General features: G+C 43.8%; 1 protein-coding gene across 1 annotated transcript in view; it reads right to left on the bottom strand.

Annotated features, from left to right (window-relative positions):
- LOC106565300 (ERC protein 2) overlaps positions 1-24536 on the bottom strand; it is an 84351-nt gene that overhangs the window by 38362 nt on the left and 21453 nt on the right. The window contains exons 3-5 of the mRNA XM_045692121.1: positions 4174-4338; positions 3635-3901; positions 1630-1704 (exon numbers count right to left, since the gene is read on the bottom strand). Of these exons, the coding sequence (XP_045548077.1) occupies positions 1630-1704; positions 3635-3901; positions 4174-4338 (507 nt within the window). The remainder of the gene's footprint in view (positions 1-1629; positions 1705-3634; positions 3902-4173; positions 4339-24536) is intronic.

The raw sequence follows: 24536 nt of genomic DNA, 5'->3' as shown, positions 1-24536 counted from the left end.
CATTTGGAAATACTGAGCGGCACACATCACAGCCAGCCCTTTTGAGAGGGACCAGCCCAGAGAGAAACGTCTGGAGAAGAAGCAGAAGCAGGAAGAGGAATAGGAGCCGTGCTGCTCTGTAGTCGCTCGCACATCAATGCAGGAGCCAGTCAGTGGACTGCGACTGCACCTCCGAGTGGAGCTTTGGCTTTGCAGAGTTTTTAAATAAATAATACAACGTCTTTAAGATTAGCCATGGTCCATCTCACATGCACTTCACCTGCAGAGCAACGAGCAAGAACCTCGTTTCACTCCCTCTCTCTCCTTTCTGTCTCTCCTCCTTCTTTCTCTCTATCTACACCTTTGACTGGTTCTGAACTTGTGAACTTGTGGTTCTGTGGCTCGAGCTTTAGCAGGGTCATCCAGCAGGCAGTGGAAAACTAGGAAATCCAGCTCTGTATGCGAGGCTCTCCCTAGGACGACTGACAGTTAACAACAGATGGTCCTGGATCTAAGGGGTTAACGTGAGTGTGTGAACGCTGTTATCATGGCCATGTGCTTCGTCAATGCATCGCTATTCTATGACTTGTAGCAAGACGCTAACTAACCACCGGAGAGAACATAGCATAGTATACAGTGGAGACGACATAGTGTAGACGACAACATACCGTAGCTTAATGGGTCAGAGAGATGCTATGCCATCCAAATGATTTCACTGCTACGGCAGATCAAGCTGATCAAGCAGAGGATGTGACGCTCTCATGAACACTCTCTCTCTATCTCTCTCTCTCTTTCTATCTGAATCCCTTTCTCTCTCTCCTCCCTGTGCCACTGGCCTCGCTGTCGTAAACAACCACACCTGTTTCCATGGTAGCAGCAGGCAGAATGTGCTCTCCCTGGTGGGTGAGGGAGGGAGGGAGGGAGAGAGATTGAAAGACAGAGTGAGATAAGGAGAGAAAGAAATCGAGAGAGAGAAAGAGATCCTAGAGACAGAGAGAGTAGAGAGAGGGGGGTTAGCATTACTCATGCTAACATCAGCACCAACACGTCTATAGGAGAGAGCAGAGAGGAGCGGGGAGGTCCTCCACCGAGGATGGAAGGGAGAGGGGCTCTGCTCTGGATGAAAATCCAGAGCCTCCAGGAGCCAGCATGTCATGTGACCATGCTAGATGAGAGTCACGTGACCGTGCTAGGGGATGCTGGGGTTTGCTCAGCACCAATCCAGCTCCGTCTGATGATGTGGTGTGTGAGCGAGTGGCATGCTGTCGGGCTGTGAGCGCATGCTTTATATTTAGAAGTGATATCACGGCTCTGCAGCTTCAGTGGGCCGATGGGCTCTGCAGTGGGCCTTTGGGCTCTACAGTGGCTCAATTAGTGCTTTGAATCCATTTTTCATAGCTTTTGCATGTGATGTAACATTACAACATCATCCACCGACTAGTCTCACGAGGTCATCCTTCCAAATCTTGTGTCGTTGAATGAGCCTGGGCGTCCGAAAGCTATCGACAGACTCAAAGTTAATTCAATACAAGCAAAATCTGTTTTTTCCGAACTCTTAAGGTTTTCGTATTTCATCTGATTACATGGTTGGTCTCAGCAATGGTGCCAGCCAGGTGTACTACACTACCCATAATTCCCAATGGTTCTTACCTTCATCTCTATGATGGTCTGGAGGGCTTTGGTTTTGCCAGGGTCCTGGTGCATCTGGTTTCTCCTGTGCAGTTCCTGGGAGAACACCAGTTGATATGAAATGGACAAGACAAGCATCAAATGTCGCCTCTTTTAGGACCTAGTGCAATGGGCCTGTATTTATGAACCATCTCAGAATTGGGAGTGCTGATCTAGGTTCAGTTTAGCCTTTTAGATCACAATCAATAAGATCACATGGACAGGAGGAACCTGATCCTAGATCTGCACACCTACTCTGAGATGCTTTATAAATATGAGCCCTGAATCTCTCCAAATGCACGGGTAATGACTTGGCTTAACTTAGCTCAATGCTAGAGCGACAGCATTGAAATGAGTTACATTTACTTGCACTACCATTACATCAGTCATATACTTCTCCCCTGGCAATAATACCGTACACAGATTGAACACTGCTCCTTTCACTGCAGTCAGAGCACAGTAGGTACACAAAGAGAAGGCCAGTATTGCCCTCTAGTGTTGATGGGCATACACTGTAGGTTAGAAGAAAATTGGGGAAATTGCCTGGAAGTCCAAAAAAACGTATGCTTTAAAACCAGAATCGAACAATCAACATGACTCGGCGGTATCAGTAACACCTCAAACACAGGTGAGACCAGTGCCTACAGAGCCTACCTGGCCAAGTAGACCAGGTCTACTGTGGCCATATAGTAACTATATAGTTTTGGCTATTTCCAGTTTTTTTTATCACATTGGTAGTATTTCGTGAATTTTCTAAACTCCAAACTGGTAACACTTGTAACACAGCCAATCTTACATTCAAAACTTTTCATTGTGCATTCATTTTGTTTGTAGACATCTTTTAACACACAACCATCGGTCCAACATTTTACTGTGAAATGTATTGAGTACATTGGTTTAATCACCAAAAAACAACATAATGATATGTTCTCAATGTCATTATTTTAACAATCAGTTAATCCAATAGCAAAATATTAAAGATACATATTTTAAAATTGTCCTTTGAATGTAGTATGCTACAGTACTGTAAATTGCAGTACATTACACTGTTTTCACATTAGGCAATCAATTCAAGTCAAGTCAAATGTATTTATAAAGCCCTTTTCACATCAGCCGATGTCACAAAATGCTAAACAGAAAACCAGCCTAAAACCCCAAACAGCAAGCAACACACTTGCACTACCCATTCAAATTGAAGGAATGCAAAATATCCATCATTTCTATCCCATGTGTGATCAAAGGTGTGTTCATTGAAGACAACTTTCATAATGTAATCAAATGAAAGAAACAGCATGTTTAGCAGGCATTAGTTTGCATCAAACCTGTCTTGAGCATTTGGCCAAAGGTCCTCATTGTTCATGCACCTGGGGAAAAACTTTTGGCATGGCGAATCCAAGCCTGACATAGGTCTGGATTGAAATCATTGCATGCCTCATCCACGGCCTGAAGGAGGGTGGCACGCTCATAGGGATGGCAATCCTACATCTTCCACCTGTTTTGTAATTGTGCATTGTATTTTGCAGTATTCTATTGTAGTTAGGTATTGTAGTCATCCTGTGGGTGGCTCAGTTCATAAGAGCACGGTACTAGCAACCACAGCGTTGTGGGTTCAATTCCCACTGGGGTCACATACCAACATGTGTGGTCTCTTGTCACTTTAGATAAAAGTGTCTGCTCCGAGAAATAGCATATATTACGGTATTACGGTATTGTATTTAAATGACGCAGTGTGGGATTTCTGAGGACTTGACATTTAGTAGCCATTTAATAGCACTACATATACTCTGAGTCTGCTGTGGCCATACAGTTACAGTAGCTATACAGTAGTATAAGGGCATATACTAACCGTAAGCACTACATAATATGCATCCCAAACAGCACCATAAGCCCTACATAGTACACTACTTTTGACCAGAGCCCTGGTCAAAAGTAATGCAATATAAAGGGAATATGGTGCCGTTTGGGACAGACATATATACTCTTGTACCTCTCGGAGGTGGATGTTCTCCTTCTCCTTCTGGTCCAAGATGACCTCCAGGTGTCCAAGTTGAGCCTCGGCCTCAGCAATGCGCCTGGCTCTCTCCTGCTCCTCCTCCTCGTTGACCCTGCCTGGCCCCCCAGGCAGACCCTTACTCTGGAGCATTTCCAGCAGCTTCTTGATGGACTCGTCCCTGGCCCCCAGCGTCTGCTTCTGGGTCTCGATCCGCAGCTCCATCTCCTCCAAGGTCTTCCTCAGGAGGAACAGCTCCTTGGCCTGCCGGAACGCAAGGAATTTGAAGGAATTTAAAGGAAGGAAGTGTCAATTGGGTCATTATTACGGTAGCTAAAATTACAGAACTACCAAAATGTCCAGAACGGAAGAAGATACAGAAATCCCGGTTGGAAGATTCTCTAAATTCCCAGAGGGAATCATCAGGGAATTCAAAATCCTACAACCAACACCCTGGTTATAAGAACCTGGAACTAACGCCAAAGTCATTGACTTAATCACTCGTTTATCATGAGTAATTTATTAAGATTCCTTGCCTGGCGGTCATGCTCGGCCTGTAGCCGTCTAAAGTTCTCCTCGGTCAGCTCGATGTTGGTGTAGTGGTCCCCAGAGCGGCCGCCGCTCTCCTGCTGCAGTAGGTGGTTCAGGTCCCTTTGGGTCCGCAGCTCGTCCTGTAGGGCCTGGATGGTCAGCTGCAGGTGCTGTGGGGGGTCACACACACACACGCACACACATACGCGCACACACACGCACACACACACGCACACACACACACACACACAAAAGCACATGCAAGCACGCACACACACACACACACACGCGCGCACACACACACCCACACATCAAGGGGTCTCAATCCGGTAGGGTCACAGCACGTAGTCTAGGGTGGATTCAATTAAATGACAGATCAGACTAGGATGGGTCACTGAATATGTACATATGGAGGGACATATTCAGACACACACGCAAACTCACAGACACCAATACATCTTACAGAGAGGGGGTGGGGAGGGGCATTTTGAAGGCGGCCCTGCGGAAAGGAGATGTGTATTACGAAGAACACACACAAACTCAGAAACACACACCGTAATCTATTCATCCTCTGGGGAAATACAGTTCCTGCCAAACAAACTTGGAGAGGAATCTGAGGACTTACCTCACTATGGCATGAAAGACAAATAGAGAAAATGCAAATGACACAAAGTATGGCAGTATGAGAAGAAGTTAAATAAAAGGCAAGTGTTTTTACAAACTGTTCGTGATCGACTATACGGCCCATTGCTTTCCATCTTCTGTAACTATTTTCAGGGTGAGTAAGGTGTACTGTAAATGGTTATCTATGTGCAGTACCGTGCATCAGCAATCTAATCTGTAGGAATCTCCCTTGAAGCTTTGACGGTAGGAATACTAAGAGAGACACATTTAAACAAAGCCATCCGGTGAATGACTGAATCGTTGTGTTGCTGGGAGAAACCGATTGTGCACAATTGTTCCCTGTATAGTAGGAATGTGACGAACTTGTAGAACCGTGATCCTTCGATAACAGTTTGACGATCCCTGTCGAGTGTTCAAAGTTGGATGGCTGCGTTCAACAGCTTGCACTTTCAAAAGTCTGCTTTGCTGCGCTGTCATCGTGTATGATTGTTGCAGCATTATGGATCATTATCTATCATTATTGTAGGGTGTATGCTGTCCGTACTGCTGAGTGGAGAGCAGCAGAGATCCGTGCACAGCGCAGTAAACAGTGTTCCCACTGAGAGCTGGAAGCCAACCAACAGCACTAGACTCAGTGGACCTCTGGGTCCATGCCCATCCATTATGCTGTGTGTTAGGGAGGTGAGTGAGTGCGTGCGTGCGTGCGTGAGCGCGCGTGTGTACGTGTGCAACTGGTGGCTGCTGAGAGGAGGACAGCTCATAGTAATGGCTGCAATGAAGTCAATGGAACGGTGTCAAACATGGAGTTCCATACCATTCCATTATGTCCCTTCCAGCCATTACTATGAGCCCGTCCTCCCCAATTAAGGTGCCACCAACCTCCTGTGGCATATGCATGTGTGTGCATACAAAGAGACAAATACATTACTTGAGAGAAAAAAAACACACACCCATTATAGGAAGAAATAAGAAGGAGAATGTGGCTCTGTTCCAATATCCACCCTAGCATGCCACTATACACTGATTGGGCCATGCATTCTTAGTGGTACACTAGTATGTATATTGGAACGTAGCCTGGGTGTTGAGGTTTAGGGGGCGGGGAAATTGAACAAAACACAGCCTATTTTAGAGTATACTATAGGGTCACAAGGGTCACACAGCAGCCACACCCCTATAGTAGAGCCACACCCAGTAAAGGGAGAACACAGAAGAATTCTACTTGGCAGTGTGTAAGAGCAGGGAGAGGGTCTGACGGACGCGGGTAGGGCTTAGGGAACGGTGCAGGCTAAACCAATCACACTCCTTTCTGTTGTGTGTACGGGGGTCCAATTAGGAGTGTGTCCAAAATGGCAATCCTACTCCTAACATAGGCCTAGTGTACTACTTTTAGCCAGAGCACACAAGTTCTGGTCAAATGTAGTGCACTATATTGGGAATAGGGTGCATTTCCGACACAGCCCAGGGGGGTGTGGGGTGGGGGGGTGGGGGGGGCAGAGGAACAGGACTGCCAGGTCTCTGGGGGCACCGAAGACACACGACGACGTCACTCTGGTGGTGACTCTATGTTGTGCAGACACGGCAGCCAGGGGCAGCGGTTGCAAACATAGGGACAAACCTTGGTTCTCCTGGCATCCAGCAGCTGCGGTAGCACGGGCGGAACCAACAGAAGAAAGACATAGCGCACGGAGAACACAGCGTCAGAACAGTACAAAACACGAAGCGCACGTGGAGAACGTGAGCTACAGTGAGAGCTCCCGTGAAGAACACGAGAAAAAATGTGTGAGGAACATGTGAGGATGTGTCTGGTTATCCATCCATCCAACCCTCAAATCATTTATCACTATCTGTTCCGATGGAAATGGTATGGTAAGGAACCTCATGGTACAGTATAGAACCTCATGGTACAGTAGAGAACCTCATGGTATGGTGAGGACCCTCACAAACTCACACAAAGACATATCAGTCTAATCAGTCTAAAACATAATGGAAACCTTCGTGGGAAAAGAAGGTGAGGTTATTTAGTGGTGAACACTTTCGGCATTAAGTCTCACCAAATCAAATCTAAATCAAATCAAATTTGTATTTATCCCATGCTTCGTAAACAACAGGTGTAGACTAACAGTGAAATGCTTGCTTACGGGCCCTTCCCAACAATGCAAAGATAATTAAAACAAATATAAAAAATAGAAACATTAAAAAAATATATATAACAGAAGGAATATACATGGGGTATCAGTACCGAGTCGATGTGCGGTGGTACGAAGTAAATGATGTCGATATGATTGTATAGGTAGGGATACAATGTTTATGCAGGATAGATAATAAACAGTAGCAGCAGCATACATGATGAGGGTCAATACAAAAGGGTCAATGCAGATAGGGAGGTGTTTAACCTGTTGGGGGTAGGGGGCAGTATTGACACGGCTGGATAAAAAACGTACCCGATTTAATCTGGTTACTACTCCTGCCCAGTAACTAGAATATGCATATAATTATTGGCCTTGGATAGAAAACACTCCAAAGTTTCTAAAACTGTTTGAATGGTGTCTGTGAGTATAACAGAACTCAAATGGCAGGTCAAAACCTGAGAGATTCCTTTACAGGAAGTGGCCTGTCTGACCATTTCTTGAACTTCTTTGACATCTCTTTCCAAAACTTAGGATCTCTGCGGTAACGTGACACTTCCCACGGCTCCAATAGGCTCTCAGAGCCCGGGAAAAACCTGAATGTCGTCATTCCAGCCCCAGGCTGAAACACATTATCGCCTTTCTCAAGTGGCCGATCAAGGGACAGTGGGCTTAGGCGCGTGCACTGGCCGCCCCGTCTTTCTGTTTTTTCCTCTGTTTACCTAAAAAGGAGATTCCCGGTCAGAATATTATCGCTTTTTTACGAGATAAATTGCATAAAAATTGATTTTAAACAGCGGTTGACATGCTTCGAAGTACGGTAATGGAATATTTAGAATTTTTTTGTCACGAATTGCGCCATGCGCGCGACCCTGATTTACCATTTCGGATAGTTTCTGGGACGCACGAACAAAACGCCGCTATTCGGATATAACGATGGATTATTTTGGACCAAACCAACATTTGTTATTGAAGTAGCAGTCCTGGGAGTGCATTCTGACGAAGACAACAAAAGGTAATCAAACTTTTATAATAGTAAATCTGATTTTGGTGAAGGCTTGCCGGGTGTCTAAATAGCTAGCCCGTGATGGCTGGGCTATGTACTTAGAATATTGCAAAATGTGCTTTCACCAAAAAGCTATTTTAAAATCGGACATATCGAGTGCATAGAGGAGTTCTATAATTCTTAAAATAATTGTTATGCTTTTTGTGAACGTTTATCGTGAGTAATTTAGTAAATTGTTAGTAAATTCCCCGGAAGTTTGCTAGTTCTGAACGTCACATGCTAATGTAAAAAGCTGTTTTTTGATATAAATATGAACTTGATTGAACAAAACATGCATGTATTGTATAACATAATGTCCTAGGGTTGTCATCTGATGAAGATCATCAAAGGTTAGTGCTGCATTTAGCTGTCTTCTGGGTTTTTGTGGCATTATATGCTAGCTTGAAAAATGGGTAGTCTGAAAAAATAAATGTCTTCAAAAATAAAGGAGAAGCAAGAGAGAGTGAGAGAGAAAGAGAGAGAGAGAGCTAGCTAGATTTTGAATTGCTTTCACTTACTTAGCTAGTGAATGCAGCTAGCTAGTTTAGCCTACTCAAACACATGGCTCAAACAGAGAGGGATGCTATGTTACCTAGCGGGCTATGGCTATCCAACACTGGAACTCTTCCAAGTCAAGGTAAGCTTTTGGTTTTATAAATGGATTACCACCGGGGCCCGCCGGCGTAACTGCTAAACTGCTTTATAACTGTACAATGTACTCCATGATCAAATCAAATCAAATCTTATTGGTCACATACATATGGTTCTTAGATGTTATTGCAAGTGTAGCGAAATGCTTGTAACAGGTTTACTTATGTTACAAGCATTTAATGATTGTAGCGGGGTTGACTTACTTGTTAGTTCTAGTAGCTGTGTTGACTTGACGTTAGCTAACATGATGACAACAATGTAGGCTGTGTGTAGCAATTAGCGGTTAGGAAATGAAAGTTTGGCTTGGAAAGGTTTTTTTGCCTGGTCACAGACAGCTGGTGTATTGTGCACTGAAGTCCACAAGTGAAAGGAAAAGGTAAGAGGAGGAAAGGGCGTAGATAAATGAGATAAGGAATTATATGTGGTGGTGGCTAATTTCTGCATTACCAAATTAGGAGAGTTACAAACTTCACACATCAGTCAGAGTTATACTTAAAACTACATCTTTAATAATTAAGATGCTTTTTCAAAAGCACTTTGACTTTCAATGAACCATTGAAAAGTGACTACACAAAAGTACAAAGATCTTTTATAGCCAAGATACACCCCTCTCAATGTACATGACAAACCACAGATACATAGAATGGGTCACAAGGTTACGTTTTGTATGAAAGACATCTATAAAACATAGCAGACAGCAACTGCTGTGTCAACAGTTTTCATTGTGTAGACCAGTGTCTGGTCCTCCTACCCCAAACTGGAACCGTCTCTCCCTGGTACGGTATAGAACAGAACCATTAGCTCATCCAATGGCATATATCAATTGTCAACTCTAGATACTCCCATCTCAAGCAAACCCCCTCTTGACCCCACTCCTGGACAAGCTCATCTAGGTTATACACTATCCCAGGACAAGTGCAAGATCTAAGAGAGGACACACACATACATGGTTAAAGACACTGCCATACACCTCCCCACAAAATGGAAAAGGAGGGAGTGACTTGCGCACAGACATTGTGGAGACAAGTAATTGGTTCCCCATTAATCACGCCATCCCTTCACATGGTTTAAGAATAGGTAAAGACACATTCACATATGAAGACAATGTTCCATTCCGACCTCTCCCCTCTCTGGCCCCAAGTGACTGAGCCCCAGCTGAGGGAAAAGTGCAACTGAAAGACACCAGTGTCCAAAGGGATACATTCTAATGACAATTATCTCACATAAGCATATTATGCAAATAAAACATCTTAATTATCTATGTTACCCAACTAATTCTGATTCATCCGCCACAATGTACAACGAGCTGTTTGTATGTGGCTGCTATGAAAGGGAACTATGTTTGCAAGTGATCATTACGCTGATTCTGTCGAACATTTTCTTAATTGAAAGCAAACGGAACAAAACATGAATAAACATACCTGAATTTGTCCAATAGAAACTCTTGTTTACAACTGTTGGACTAATGACTACACCCTAGATCAACTAGACACAGGCAAGATTGTGCAAGGTGGTACTGAATGTGTCAATGTCTGTCACCTTGATTACTCAAATTTCTCTCGACCTGTGCACTTACATTGCACCTAGCCCAAACCTATCGAATTTACACTGAGCTGGGTGAATCGAATATGAATGACAGTCATCCAATGTACTGTAATAAAAATAAGGCCATGCTCATGCAAAAAATGATCATCCTCCCACATCTTAAATGGCACCGACCGCCACTGATTCTCACTCCTTTTGTCCAGTTGGGAAAGGGCAGTGCGGAGTGCAATAAAGATTGCATCGTCTGTGGATCTGTTGGCGTGGTATGCAAATTGGAGTGGGTCCAGGGTGTCTGGGATGATGGTGTTGATGTGAGCCATGACCAGCCTTTCAAAGAATTTCATGGCTACAGAGGTGAGTGCTACGAGGTGTTGGTCATTTAGACAGATTACCTTGGTGTTCTTGGGCACAGGGACTATGCTGGTCTGCTTGAAACATGTACGGATTCTCTGCCTCTAACCCTATTACAGGGGCTGAGTCACTGGCGTACTGGTGTTCTTCCATGCCGTCCATGGGAGGGGTGCGTCACTTGAGTGGGCTGAGTCACTGACGTGGTCTTCCTGTCTGGGTTGGCGCCCCCCCCCTTGGGTTGTGCCGTGGCGGAGATCTTTGTGGGCTATACTCGGCCTTGTCTTAGGACGGTAAGTTGGTGGTTGGAGACATCCCTCTAGTGGTGTGGGGGCTGTGCTTTGGCAAAGTGGGTGGGGTTATATCCTGCCTGTTTGGCCCTGTCCGGGGGTTTCATCGGATGGGGCCACAGTGTCTCCTGACCCCTCCTGTCTCAGCCTCCAGTATTTATGCAGCAGTAGTTTATGTGTCGGGGGGCTAGGGTCAGTCTGTTACATTTGGAGTATTTCTCTTGTCTTATCTGGTGTCCTGTGTGAATTTAACCTGTTATGGCTAGGGGGCAGTATTTTCACGGCTGGATAAAAAACGTACCCGATTTAATCTGGTTACTACTCCTGCCCTAACTAGAATATGCATGTAATTATTGGCTTTGGATAGAAAACACTCCAAAGTTTCTAAAACTGTTTGAATGGTGTCTGTGAGTATAACAGAACTCAAATGGCAGGTCAAAATCTGAGAGATTCCTTTACAGGAAGTGGCCTGTCTGACCATTTCTTGAACTTCTTTGCCATCTCATTCAATTACAAAGGATCTCTGCTCTAACGTGACACTTCCTACGTCTTCCATAGGCTCTCAGAGCCCGGGAAAAAACAGAATGTCGTCATCCCAGCCCCAGGCTGAAACACATTATCGCCTTTCTCAAGTGGCCGATCAAGGGACTGTGGGCTTAGGCGCGTGCCCTGGCCGCCCCCGTCTTTGTGATTTTTCCTCTGTTTGCCGAAAAGGAGATTCCCGGTCGGAATATTATCGCTTTTTTACGAGATAAATTGCATAAAAATTGATTTTAAACAGCGGTTGACATGCTTCGAAGTACGGTAATGCAATATTTAGATTTTTTTTGTCACGAATTGCGGCATGCGCGCGACCCTGATATACCATTTCGGATAGCACAGGAAAAAAAATGTATGAAATGTATGCATTCACTACTGTAAGTCGCTCTGGATAAGAGCGTCTGCTAAAATGACAAAAAAAAAATAAAAAAAATAATAGTTTCTGGAACGCACGAACAAAACGCCGCTATTCGGATATAACAATGGATTATTTGGGAACAAACCAACATTTGTTATTGAAGTAGCAGTCCTGGGAGTGCATTCTGATGAAGACAACAAAGGTAATAACATTTTTGTAATAGTAAATCTGATTTTGGTGAAGGCTAAACTTGCCGGGTGTCTAAATAGCTAGCCCATGATGGCTGGGCTATGTACTTAGAATATTGCAAAATGTGCTTTCACCAAAAAGCTATTTTAAAATCGGACATATCGAGTGCATAGAGGAGTTCTGTATCTATAATTCTTAAAATAATTGTTATGCTTTTTGTGAACGTTTATCGTGAGTAATTTAGTAAATTGTTAGTAAATTCCCCGGAAGTTTGCGGGGGGTATGCTAATTCTGAACGTCACATGCTAATGAAAAAAGCTGTTTTTTGATATAAATATGAACTTGATTGAACAAAACATGCATGTATTGTATAACATAATGTCCTAGGTGTGTCATCTGATGAAGATCATCAAAGGTTAGTGCTGCATTTAGCTGTCTTCTGGGTTTTTGTGACATTATATGCTAGCTTGAAAAATGGGTAGTCTGATTATTTCTGGCTGGGTACTCTGCTGACATAATCTGATGTTTTGCTTTCGCTGTAAAGCCTTTTTGAAATCGGACAGTGTGGTTAGATAAAGGAGAGTCTTGTCTTTAAAATGCTGTGAAATAGTCATATGTTTGAAAAATTGAAGTTTTTGTATTTTTGAGGAATTTGTAATTCGCGCCATGCCTATCATTGGATATTGGAGCAGGTGTTCCGCTAGCGGAAAGTCTAGATGTAAGAGGTTAAATATGCTCTCTCTAATTCTCTCTTTCTCTCTTTCTTTCTCTCGGAGGACCTGAGCCCTAGGACCATGCCTCAGGACTACCTGGCACTCCTTGCTGTCCCCAGTCCACCTGGCCGTGCTGCTGCTCCAGTTTCAACTGTTCTGCCTGCGGCTATGGAACCCTGACCTGTTCACCGGACGTGCTTGTTGCACCCTCGACAACTACTATGATTATTATTATTTGACCATGCTGGTCATTTATGAACATTTTAACATCTTGACCATGTTCTGTTATAATATCCACCCGGCACAGCCAGAAGAGGACTGGCCACCCCTCATAGCCTGGTTCCTCTCTAGGTTTCTTCCTAGGTTTTTGGCCTTTCTAGGGAGTTTTTCCTAGGGAGTTTTTCCTAGCCACCATGCTTCTTTCACATGCATTGCTTGCTGTTTGGGGTTTTAGGCTGGGTTTCTGTACAGCACTTTGAGATATCAGCTGATGTACGAAGGGCTATATAAATAAATTTGATTTGATTTGATTTAGGTATTACAGACTGGGTCAGGGAGAGGTTGAACATGTCAGTGAAGACAGTTGCCAGCTGGTCAGCGCATGCTCTGAGTACACGTCATCGTAATCTGTCTGAATGTTAACCTGTTTAAAGGTCTTACTCACATCGGCTACGGAGAGCGTGAGCACAAAGTCGTCCGGAACAGCTGTTGCTCTCATGCATGGTTCAGTGTTTCTAGCATACAAGGTATTTAGCTTGTCTAATACGCTCCCTTCACTGGACAGCTCGCGGCTGGGTTTCCCTTTGTAATCCGTTATAGTTTGCAAGCCCTGCCACATCCGACGAGCGTCAGAGCAGGTGTTGTAGGATTCGATCTTGGTACTGCATTGATGCTTTGCCTGTTTGATGGTTCATCAGAGGGCATAGCAGAATTTCTTATAAGCGTCCGGATTAGTGTCTCACTCCTTGAAAGCGGCAGCTTTATAAAAATAAATAAAACAGAGTACAGCAGACAGAAAGTACAGCAGTACTGATATCAACGACATCAGCTCTAGCCTTTAGATCAGTGCGGATGTTGTCTGTAATCCATGGCTTCTGGTTGGGATATGTACGTACGATCACTGTGGGGACGAAGTCGTCAATGCACTTATTAATGAGATGAATCCCAGAACATATTCCAGTCTGGAACACATACAAGGCATTGCAAATTGACACTAGTAACCACACACCAGGTGAATCATTACACAGTACTGTGATTTATAAAGAATAGGTGTGGTACTATGGAGCACGGTTTCCGGGGAAAAGATTTATCCTAGCCCTGGATTAAAATAAAGCTCAATGAAAGTACTTTTAAATCCAGGGCTAGGCTTAATCTGTGTCTGGGCAACAGCCCCTATATCCTGTGCTGTGGTAGTGTGCTCTTCCACCCAGCAGAGGGCAGTGATCACTCTAGCAGGGTGCTGTCTCTTAGTCTGTCTCTACTGGACTGTGCCAGTGCCTCTTACTTCCACTGCATTGGGCAACACTCACTTATGTAAGCATCACAGTCTTTTTGGGCCAGTACGCTCAAACCACTTAAAGCCTCTCAAATCTTTACTCATGCTCACAAAACCACATTCACACACGCTCACCCTGCGTTCTGCCATCCTCTCTTACTCACTCTCTTTATTTCCCCCAATCTCTCTCACCCTCTTTTCCTCCCTCTCTCTCTCCCTATGTTCTTTTTTCTCTCTTTTGAACATTGATACACAAACACACAAGGCAGCAGACACCATAATAGACGTAATATGGATTCTATATTGTTGCTAAAATGCCAATTAAAGGGGACAATTAAAGTAAATATGTAGAGAGAGTGGTAAATAAGATTTATATTTATGTATGTAGTCATGTGCTCAATAATCATCCATTGAATATTCAACATATCAAAATGCTGCATGTTATTAACTACAATGCCTTCGGAAAGTAATCAGACCCCTTGACTTTTTCCACATTTTGTAAGATTACAGCCTTATTCTAAAATAAATTAAATTATATATTTTCCTCATCAATTTACACACAGTAGTCTATAATGACAAAGCAAAAATAGTTTCAGAAATATTTGCAAATTTATACAATATAAAAAACAGAAATACATTATTTACATAAGAATTCAGACCTTTTGCTATGAGACTCAAAATTAAGCTCAAGTGCACCCTGTTTCCATTGATCATCCTTGAGATTTCTACAGTTCGATTGGAGTCCACCTGTGGTAAATTCAATTGATTGGACATGATTTGGAAAGGCACACACCTGTCTATATAAGCTCCCACAGTTGACAGTGCATGTCAGAGCAAAAACCAAGCCATGAAGTCGAAGGAATCGTCCGTAGAGCACCGAGACAGGTTTGTGTCGAGGCACCAATCTGGGGAAGGGTACCAAAGCATTTCTGCTGCATTGAATGTCCCCAAGAACACAGTGGCCTCCAACATTCTTAAATGGAAGAAGTTTGGAACCACCAAGACTCTTCCTAGAGCTGGCCTCCCGGCCAAACTGAGCAATCGGGGGAGAAGGGCCTTGAACATGGAGGTGATCAAGAACCCGATGGTCACTCTGCTCCAGAGTTCCTCTGTGGAGATGGGAAAACCTTCCAGAAGGACAACCATCTTTGCTGCACTCCACCAATCAGGCTTTTATGGTAGAGTGGCCAGACGGAAGCCACTTTTGGAGTTTGCCAAAAGGCACCTTAAGGACTCCAAGATTGAACTCTCTGGCCTGAATGCCAAGCGTCACATCTGGAGAAAACCTGGCACCATCCCTGAAGCATGGTGGTGGCAGCATCATGCTGTGGGGATGTTTTTCAGCCACAGGTATGGGAGACCAGTCAGGATTGAGGGACAGATGAACGAAGCAAAGTACAGACAAATCCTTGATGAAAACCTGCTCCAGAGTGCTCAGGACCTCAGACTGGGGGCGAAGGTTCACCTTCCAACAGGACAACGACCTTAAGCACACAGCCAAGACAACACAGGAGTGGCTTCGGGACAAGTCTCCGAATGTTCGAGTGGCCCAGCCAAAGCCCGGACATGACCCCGATCAAACATCTCTGGAGAGACCTGAAAATAGCTGTGCAGCGACGCTCCCCATCCAACCTGACAGAGCTTGAGAGGATTTGCAGAGAGGAATGGGAGAAATTCCCCAAATACAGGTGTGCCAAGCTTGTAGCGTCATACCCAAGAGGACTTGAGGCTGTAATCGCTTCCTAAGGTGCTTCAACAAAGTACTAAGTAACGGGTCTGAATACTTATGTAAATGTGATATTTCAAGGGGTTTCTTATATACATTTTCTAAATTTTCTAAAAACCTGTTTTTGCTTTGTCATTATGGGGTATTGTGTGTAGATTGTAGAGGAAAAATAAAATGTTTATACATTTTAGAATAAGGCTGTAACGTAACAAATGTGAAAAAAGTGAATGGGTCTGAATGCTTTCCAAATACATGGTAAGTAACACTCACGCGCTGAGTTGAAATTAATTTCTCCTGATTTATGACGTTTTTTTAATTCATATTAATATTCCCAGCTAGTCAGTAACATGATGTATTAGTGGGGGAAAGAGGTTGATGAAGTCGTGGCCTTGCAGCGAAGCAACAAAGCCTGGAGTCACTGCAGCAGCAATGTGAATCATAATCTATGACACGCACACACACACACACGTACACAAACACACACACACACACATTATGTGCATCACTTATGACTGTACAGTATGACTGTCTGTGACCATTTGCTTTCTCTGATTATGCATTATACCACAGGCTGTTACGAAAGCAAGCTGAACAATGGACTACACATTCACATACTATATTGGATGAACATCACTCCCATCCACCTGAACACTGAAAGACGCAGACCTCCTCTGTACACAGAGTCATGATTCTCCTACCACACAAGTACAGACTCACACAGAAATTCTCAAATAAACACACACAACTACACAGAAACACAGAAAGCCAGAAGAGTTTATATTTCTCTCTGTCAGGGGGTTCAGCAGGGCCATTGCACATTTATCTTTCTCTCTCTCTCTATCTCTCCTTCCCTCGCTCGCTCTCCCTCCCTCCCTCCCTCCACTTTGTAATTTCTTATTTCATTCAATATCATTCTCTCTTGCTCTTTATCTCTCTAGCTCTCTTTACTTATCTCTCTCCCTCATGATCAATATTCTGACCTGTTGGAACAGAATTGGAGGATGCGGTCCAATAAAACATTTTTCATAATTAAGGTTACACACAGGGTTAAAACGAACATCCTCTCCTCTCCTCTCCCCATCATCCCTTCCCATACACAACCTCCTCTCCTTTCCTCCCCATCCTCCCCATCCTCCCCCCCTCATCTCTCCTCATCCTCCCTTCCTATACCCATTCTCCCCTCCATTCATCATCCTATCCTACACTCCTCTACTCCACCCATCCTCTCCTTCCCTTCCCCTCCTCTCCTATCCCCATTCTCCTCTCCTATCCCCATCCTCCTCTCCTGTCCCCATCCCCCTCTCCTATCCCCATCCCCTCTCCTATCCCCATCCTCCTCTCCTGTCCCCATCCTCCTCTCCTGTCCCCATCCTCCTCTCCTGTCCCCATCCTCCTCTCCTGTCCCCATCCTCCTCTCCTATCCCCATCCTCCTCTCCTCTCCTATCCCCATTCTCCTCTCCTATCCCCATCCTCCTCTCCTGTCCCCATCTTCCTCTCCTGTCCCCATCCTCCTCTCCTGTCCCCATCCTCCTCTCCTGTCCCCATCTTCCTCTCTACTCCGGGCTCTATCTTAGGGCCAACTTCAATACAGGTAGACCAGAGAAGCCACATCCCTGATTGGCAGATGAGTGGCAAACCTGATTAGAAGCACCTGCTGCTCATCTGTGTTCCATACATATGCTGTTTTGAATGAAAATGTGTACCTACACGCTGAAGCAGGATGCAAAGCCGAAATGTCTGTGTACGCTATCCCTGATGCAGGGAAAATCACACAAAAAAAATAAAAAGAATGATGTAAGCGTTATGCAACATACTTTTGAGTGCAGACCCATTACACCTGTTATTTGTCTGAATTTGGAGGTTTTACGAACCAGCCAAGCTTCTGGGAGGGCGCAATGGTCCTCTTTTGATTACACACAGGGGCCCTGGCCTGTCAGTCATGACTCAGCAGATATTGGGGGAGGGAGAAGGATGTGGAGGGGCAGTTGAACGGGGAGGTTTGGGGGTAGGCTGAAGGGGGAGGTTGTCTGTCTCCAGAGAGGGCTTCTGTTTCACTGCAGAAAAGTCTGTGAGGGAGATTCTGAGGTCTGGGGTCCTGGGGTCAGGGAGTAATATTGGCTGTCCATACCTCTCATAAATACCCCAAGGAGCAAAGGACAGGGAGGAGGCATATCAACAAACACCTTACTACGGCTCAGTTGGTGGAGCATGGTGCTTGCAACAGCAGGATTGTGGGTTCGATTCCTACTGGGGCCACCCATAAAATGTGTTTTTGCTTTGTATTAAAGCACCTGCTAAATGGCATATATTGTTATTATTATTATTATTATTATTATTATTATTATTAGTATTACTACTTTACTGGGTCTGGGTGCTTTTCTATAGCACCTTTTTGAGCCAATGTGATCATCAAAAATAGAGATAGAACATTTCTACTTAAAAACGGCTGATGATTGCGTATAATTGGCAATGGAGTGTAAATGATTGGTTAAAGTTTGCACATGGGCTAAGGGGGCAGACACACATAAACACACTGACATGGTTGTGCCAGGCATCAGAGGCAGTAGCAGCTGCGTCCCCCTGAGAGTGTGTGGGGGGGTAGTGTGTGTGTGTGTGTCTGTGTGTGTGTGTGTTCTCCCTCTGTTCATATCTGACACATGGACTGGAGCTAAAGCGCTGAGTCAGAGAGAAACACAAATAAACCGCTCACAGCAGTGTGTGTGTGTGTGTGTGCGTGTGTGCGTGTGCATGCATGTGTGTTTCACACCCACCATCAACCCTGCCATGTAAGCATTGCATGAATAATCATTCAGCCTGCGTTGGCCAACAGGGAATGGCAGTGGAATGGGGAAGAGGAGATAGTGAAGTGAGGGAGAGCTAAGGAGAGAAGAAATGTTGAATGACATAAAGGGTACTGAGATAGTGGAGGCCCAGTAGAGTGAAGGCAAGGGAAGTACGAAAGATACAGTTGAAGTCGGAAGTTTCCATACACCCTGGCCAAATACATTTAAACTCAGTTTTTCACAATTGCTGATATTTTAACCTTGTAAAACTTCCCTATCTTAGGTCAGTTAGGATCCCCACATTATTTTAAGAATGTGAAATGTCAGAATAATAGTAGAGAGAATTATTTATTTCAGCTTTCGTTTCTTTCATCACATTCCCAGTGGGTCAGAAATTTACATACACTCAATTAGTATTTGGTAGCATTGCCTTTAAATTGTTTAACTTGGGTCAAACATTTCGGGTAGCCTTCAACATGCTTCCCACAATAAGTTGGGTATATTTTGGTCCATTCCTCCTGACAGAGCTGGTGTAACAGAGTCAGGTTTGTAAGGCCTCCTTGCTCGCACACGCATTTTCAGTTCTGCCCACAAATTTACTATGGGATTGAGGTCAGGGCTTTGTGACGGCCACTCCAATACCTTGACTTTGTTGTCCTTAAGCCATTTTGCCACAACTTTGGAAGTATGCTTGGGGTCATTGTCCATTTGTGACCAAGCTTTAACTTCGTGACTGATGTCTTGAGATGTTGCTTCAATATTGCCACATAATTTTCCTACCTCATGATGCCATCTATTTTGTGAAGTGCACCAGTCCCTCCTGCAGCTAAGCACCCCAACAACATGATGCTGTCACCCCTGTGCTTCATGGTTGGGATGGTGTTCTTCGGCTTGCAAGCCTCCCCCTTTTTCCTCCAAACATAAGGATGGTCATTATGGCCAAACAGTTCTATTTTTGTTTCATCAGACCAGAGGACATTTCTCCAAAAAGTACGATCTTTGTCCCCATGTGCAGTTGCAAACCATAGTCTGGATTTTTTATGACGGTTTTGGAGCAGTGGCTTCTTCCTTGCTGAGTGGCCTTTCAGGTCATGTCGATATAGGACTCGTTTTACTGTGGATATAGATACTTTTGTACCTGTTTCCTCCAGCATCTTCACAAGGTCCTTTGCTGTTGTTCTGGGATTGATTTGCACTTTTCGCACCAAAGTACGTTCATCTCTAGGAGACAGAAGGCATCTCCTTCCTGAGCGGTGTGACGGCTGTGTGGTCCCATGGTGTTTATACTTGCATACTATTGTTTGTACAGATGAACGTGGTACCTTCAGGCGTTTAGAAATTGCTCCCAAGGATGAACCAGACTTGTGGAGGTCTACAATTTTTTTTCTGAGGTCTTGGCTGATTTTCTTTTGATTTTCCCATGATGTCAAGCAAAGACACACTGAGTTTGAAGGTAGGCCTTGAAATACTTCCACAGGTACACCTCCAATTGACTCAAATTATGTAAATTAGCCTATCAGAAGCTTCTAAAGCCATTACATTTTCTGGAATTATCCAAGCTGTTTAAAGGCACAGTCAACTTAGTGTATGTAAACTTCTGACCAACTGGAATTGTGATACAGTGAATTATAAGTGAAATAATCTGTCTGTAAACAATTGTTGGAAAAATTACTTGTGTCGTGCCCCTTAGTAGATGTCCTAACCGACTTGCCAAAACTATAGTTTGTTAACAAGAAATTTGTGGAGTGGTTGAAAAACGAGTTTTAATGACTCTAACCTAAGTGCATGTATACTTCCGACTTCAGCTGTAGATGTACTGTACTGTAAGTATTTGAATACTATAGTATCCCCCCTCTCTCTCTTACTCTCTCTCTCCGTTTTTCTCTCCCTCTGCCTCTCCTTCTCCTCCTTCTCGTTCCACCACTCCCTCATCCTCTCCCTCTCCAATATACGCTCTCTGGTATGTACATGTTCTCAAATCAAATCAAATTTTATTTGTCACATACACATGGTTAGCAGATGTTAATGCGAGTGTAGCGAAAGGCTTGTGCTTCTAGTTCCGACCATGCAGTAATATCTAACAAGTAATCTAACCATATGTACAATGGGGCAAAAAAGTATTTAGTCAGCCACCAATTGTGCAAGTTCTCCCACTTAAAAAGATGAGAGGCCTGTAATTTTCATCATAGGTACACGTCAACTATGACAGACAAAATGAGAAAAAAAATCCTGAAAATCACATTGTAGGATTTTTTATGAATTTATTTGCAAATTATGGTGGAAAATAAGTATTTGGTCACCTACAAACAAGCAAGATTTCTGGCTCTCACAGACCTGTAACTTCTTCTTTAAGAGGCTCCTCTGTCCTCCACTCGTTACCTGTATTAATGGCACCTGTTTGAACTTGTTATCAGTATAAAAGACACCTGTCCACAACCTCAAACAGTCACACTCCAAACTCCACTATGGCCAAGACCAAAGAGCTGTCAAAGGACACCAGAAACAAAATTGTAGACCTGCACCAGGCTGGGAAGACTGAATCTGCAATAGGTAAGCAGCTTGGTTTGAAGAAATCAACTGTGGGAGCAATTATTAGGAAATGGAAGACATACAAGACCACTGATATTCTCCCTCGATCTGGGGCTTCACGCAAGATCTCACCCCGTGGGGTAAAAATGATCACAAGAACGGTGAGCAAAAATCACAGAACCACACGGGGGGACCTAGTGAATGACCTGCAGAGAGCTGGGACCAAAGTAACAAAGCCTACCATCAGTAACACACTACGCCACCAGGGACTCAAATCCTGCAGTGCCAGACGTGTCCCCCTGCTTAAGCCAGTACATGTCCAGGCCCATCTGAAGTTTGCTAGAGAGCATTTGGATGATCCAGAAGAGGATTGGGAGAATGTCAGATGAAACCAAAATATAACTTTTTGGTAAAAACTCAACTTGTCGTGTTTGGAGGACAGAGAATGCTGAGTTGCATCCAAAGAACACCATACCTACTGTGAAGCATGGGGGTGGAAACATCCTGCTTTGGGGCTGTTTTTCTGCAAAGGGACCAGGACGACTGATCCGTGTAAAGGAAAGAATGAATGGGGCCATGTATCGTGAGATTTTGAGTGAAAACCTCCTTCCATCAGCAAGGGCATTGAAGATGAAACATGGCTGCGTCTTTCAGCATGACAATGATCCCAAACACACCGCCCGGGCAATGAAGGAATGGCTTTGTAAGAAGCATTTCAAGGTCCTGGAGTGGCCTAGCCAGTCTCCAGATCTCAACCCCATAGAAAATCTTTGGAGGGAGTTGAAAGTCCGTGTTGCCCAGCGACAGCCCCAAAACATCACTGCTCTAGAGGAGATCTGCATGGCGGAATGGGCCAAAATACCAGCAACAGTGTGTGAAAACCTTGTGAAGACTTACAGAAAACATTTGACCTGTGTCATTGCCAACAAAGGGTATATAACAAAGTATTGAGATAAACTTTTGTTATTGACCAAATACATATTTTCCACCATAATTTGCAAATAAATTCATTAAAAATCCTACAATGTGATTTTCTGGATTTTTTTTTCTCATTTTGTCTGTCATAGTTGAAGTGTACCTATGATGAAAATTGCAGGCCTCTCATCTTTTTAAGTGGGAGCACAATTGGTGGCTGACTAAATACTTTTTTGCCCCACTGTACCTAAACCATAATGTAGGACAGTGTTTCTCAACCCTGGTCCGGGTGCCCCAAAGTGGTGCCCATTTTTGTTCTTGCCCTAGCACTAACACACCTGATTCAATTAATCAACTCATCGCCAAGCCTTTGGTTTGAATCAGGTGTGTAAGGGCAAAAACAAAAATGTGCATCCCTTTCGGAATCTGGCTGTTGGACTCACACTGAAGGGATCGTGGCCTATATGTCCTAGATCAGGGGTCTCCAACAGGTCGATGGCGAGATACCAGTAGCTCGCAGCCCACCAATAAGTAGCTCGCCAATCAATTCCGAAGGTATATGCAATTTTTCATGTGTTCCATCGCAAACTGTCATAAACAAAACTCACAAGTATCCGACAACGCAAGCTCCCGGCTAGTATCTAGCATTGTCATTATCCCACCCCCGATTAGCCATTATTGGATTAAAAAGACATAACACAATATCTGCCAATTCATTTTCAGCAATATGGCCCCTGTCCCTCTGTGTGGTGCCCACATTTGTCTATCACTGTGTGTGTAGCCAGTTGATGTGATAACCGTCTTGTGGGTTGACAGTAATACTTTCCCCCAAAACCTTCTCAATTAAATGTTAACTGCATTGTAGGCTGGCAGAAGTGTATCATTTGTATCTATTACTCGTTATTTGCATCTTTACCATGAAATGAGCAGCAGCAGTACAGAACCATCGCTCGACTGGCCCATTAGACAGCACATTCCTCACTCACTAGACAATTAAAGGGCCAGATTCGCAACTAAAGGGATATTACACAAAAGAAATGTATGTGTTCGTTTTCTTCCAGACCTTCTGATGTGATTTAACCATTGACATGGACTCAGAACATCCAATTCCGTTGTTTCTCCACTCACAGTTGTAATTTTGAGAGTGAAAAACAAAAACAATCGAAAAACCAGGAAGAATAAAACAGAGAAAACATTTGGGAAAATATCAAACAGAATTTTTGAGTTGCTTTTTAAGCATTATTTGACCAGGTATATTGACAGAAAACATAGTGCACTACTTCCTCTTGTACCTTAAGTACCCGGGAAGAGTTGAAGGGGAGAGGAGAAGAGAAGAATTGTAACTCTTCTTCATCTGAAGATATAGATAAGTCATCGTCGGAGAAAGTGGACCAATACGCAGCGGGGTTATGTGCACTCATCTTCTTTTATTTGGTGAAGAAGGAGAACCAAAATAAACACGTACACAAAGAAACCACAACGACTATATACATGCTAATAAGGCACAAGGCTATACACAGAACAATCTCCCACAAAGCACACAACAAACACATACCTATATATAGGACTCTCAATCAGAGGCAACTAGAAAACACCTGCCTCCAATTGAGAGTCCAACCCCAATTAACAAAACATAGAAATACAAAAGACTAGATAGAACATTGAAATACCCTAACATAGAACAGTGCCCAAAAACCCTCGGAATACATAAATCAAATACCCTACTAAACAAACCACCACCCCGAACCACATAAAACAAATATCCTCTGCCACGTCCTGACCAAACTACAATAACAAATAACCCCTATTACTGGTCAGGACGTGACAAGAATGTGCCTGTTTGAAAGCTAGGGAAAAAAATGAATAGCTCGCGACATGTTGAATTTTAAAAAAAGTAGCTCTGATGCTAGAAAAGGTTGAAGACTCCTGTCCTGGATATACTGTAGCAGAAAAATGATGCTACATGACATGGCCATCATCTACACTCCATTTCTGGGCAGACCGGGTTAACCGTTTGTCATACCACACAAACGCACATATACACGTACACACACTGTCATACTAGACGAATGCATACACAAACACTAATATCTCTGCCTCCCACTAAGTGTAAAATCATCATCTCACTCACACATCCCTCGACACCTATAGCGAGCGCTCGGCTCCCACCTCATTTACGTCATTGATGTGAGGAAGGTGTGATGAAGCAGAGGCCTTTGAGGATCAGGTGAAAGACACAGTCATCTGCTTCCACATAGCTATTCATGCTTACCACTTGACGTCCTACTCAGCAGTATAATCCTCGCCAGCGGAAGGAATCAAAAATACAAGTAATTTCCCTGCCTTGGCTCAGCTCAAAGAAATTGACTAAAACTAGATATCTGTAATCAGTGAGATGACACATTTTGTATACACACAAATGGCTGAATTAGCCTAAAAGCCATGACACGCGTTGCTGTGGCGACGGCTGGCTGATCATTCGCTAGGAGC

This window comes from Salmo salar, chromosome ssa12, assembly GCF_905237065.1.
Source record: "Salmo salar chromosome ssa12, Ssal_v3.1, whole genome shotgun sequence".
In the NCBI taxonomy this organism is placed as follows: domain Eukaryota; kingdom Metazoa; phylum Chordata; class Actinopteri; order Salmoniformes; family Salmonidae; genus Salmo; species Salmo salar.
This window is presented reverse-complemented; position numbering and strand designations above follow the sequence as displayed.